Here is a 1,899-nt window from a genome sequence, read left to right on the forward strand (position 1 = left end):
GGGGGGTCTGCTCTGTGGGTCAGCAAAACCTCGCCAACCCACAGAGGTGGCAGACAATGGACTGCTGCTGTCATTATGCAACCCCCGCGTTGCCACTGCCGGTTAGTTGCTGGGACATCAAGTGGTGATTGGCTGGATATTATGGGCTGTTTTGTACAGATATAAATTCCATCTTCTGTCATTGAAATATCATTGTGTTGTCTGAACTATTTCATCAGTTTGATAGAATGTAATTCTGCTCCCGCCAGGTTGTCCTGTAGAAGGTGTGTTGTGGTCGGGAATGGCCATCGGCTGAAGAACAGCTCCCTGGGGGAAACCATCAATAAATATGACGTGGTGATCAGGTAATTGGGGAATCAATACACTCAACTGTCCTTCTGCTGTAAATACAATTCTGCCATTAACTATTTATAAATAGAGCTCGTATTATTATTTGGGGTACGTTATCTGCCATCTACCAGAGCCACATGACAGATGCCCCGCGTACGAAGCCCTCGAGGGGACCATACCCCTCTGTATTACTGGAGATGTCCTCGATGTTTGCCAGTGTATGAATGATATAAAGCCTTGGTTCTCAACTGGTGGGTCGGGACCCAAAAGTGGGTCGCGACCCCGTGTTCAGTGGGTCGCCGCCTGCCTTACACTTTTCTAGGTGAGAGGCTCATCGGCCTCCCCCATCGCGCAGCACTGTCAGTTCTTACGCTGAGCAGCCATTCAAAATATGGTGCTCAGCGCCCAGTGTCAGCTTGAGGTGGGGTGCAAGCTGACACTCCCTCGCATGTCCTGTAGTAATGCCTGGACTGGAGTGACATCACATTCTGGCTCCCGGCACCTCTACAGGGCGCACAGGGAACTGTACAAGCAATGCACATATGGATGGAGCTTCGTCACAGCACAGCAGCCCACACTGCCGTGCGTTCCATTGCAATGCAACTTGGGTCGCGACCTAATGCCCGAGGACAAATGTGGGTCTTGAGGTTACACAGGTTGAGAACCACTGATATAAAGTATGTTTCCTCACCAGGCTGAACAACGCTCCGGTCCATAGATACAAGAGGGACGTTGGCAGCAAGACCTCCCTGCGCTTCTTCTACCCAGAATCCGCAGATTTCGACCCGCAGATGGACAACAATCTGGACACTCTGCTGGTGCTGGTGCCTTTCAAGCCTCTGGACATCCAGTGGATGAAGATCATTCTGAACAATGAGAAGCGGGTGTGTGATTTTTACCATTCAGTGACTTTCACCATAGACCAAGCCAGGCTTGATTATCGTGAGGTGTAGCGGGTCAGGTTGGGTGGACGGGTTATGCTGGGCACACACCTTACAACCATCGCAAGACTTTTGTCTTGAGATGGTTGTAAGGTACTTAAAAACGTACGATCTGCCCATCTTGGACAGGCAGATCGTACTTGCGATGATCGCAAGCCGCGCCCCCCTGAGGGGCGGGTTTCCGATGACCGCAGTGCCGGACGGCCCGTGCGGCTTTTATCTTACGAACATGCTACACACCCGCCGACCATCGTACGATGCTCGCCGGGTTTTCGAACATGTTCGTAAGTTAAAAGTCGTGCGACCTTACAGTAGTAGAGGTCGCACGGCTTCCACACACCTTACCATAATCGTACGATCGCGGGATTTCCCGCCATTATGGTAAGGTGTGTGGGCACCCTTACATGGATCATAGTAGATTAGGAATTGAAGCACCCCACCAATTAAAATAGTCCAGATACAACTTTATTCCATTAGGGTCGGGGACATTGAAGTAGAAAGGCCAAAGTGTTCCTGGGGTCCAAAATACACCCCCCGGTGCTGGTTACAGCCAAACCAGCTGCTGACAAGCCTGATGTACTCCCCCCAATTTATACTTGGGGCAATAAAGTCCATCTGAGCTGGGGGC

General features: G+C 51.0%; 1 protein-coding gene across 1 annotated transcript in view; it reads left to right on the top strand.

The window, feature by feature from the left end:
- LOC108790835 (CMP-N-acetylneuraminate-beta-galactosamide-alpha-2,3-sialyltransferase 4-like) overlaps positions 1 to 1,899 on the top strand; it is a 128,358-nt gene that overhangs the window by 120,512 nt on the left and 5,947 nt on the right. The window contains exons 9-10 of the mRNA XM_018561188.1: positions 249 to 344; positions 1,025 to 1,214. Coding sequence (XP_018416690.1) covers positions 249 to 344; positions 1,025 to 1,214 — 286 coding nt within the window. The remainder of the gene's footprint in view (positions 1 to 248; positions 345 to 1,024; positions 1,215 to 1,899) is intronic.

The sequence above is a fragment of the Nanorana parkeri genome, unplaced genomic scaffold (genome assembly GCF_000935625.1).
Source record: "Nanorana parkeri isolate BGI_ZX_2015 unplaced genomic scaffold, ASM93562v1 scaffold506, whole genome shotgun sequence".
NCBI classification, from domain to species: Eukaryota; Metazoa; Chordata; class Amphibia; order Anura; family Dicroglossidae; genus Nanorana; species Nanorana parkeri.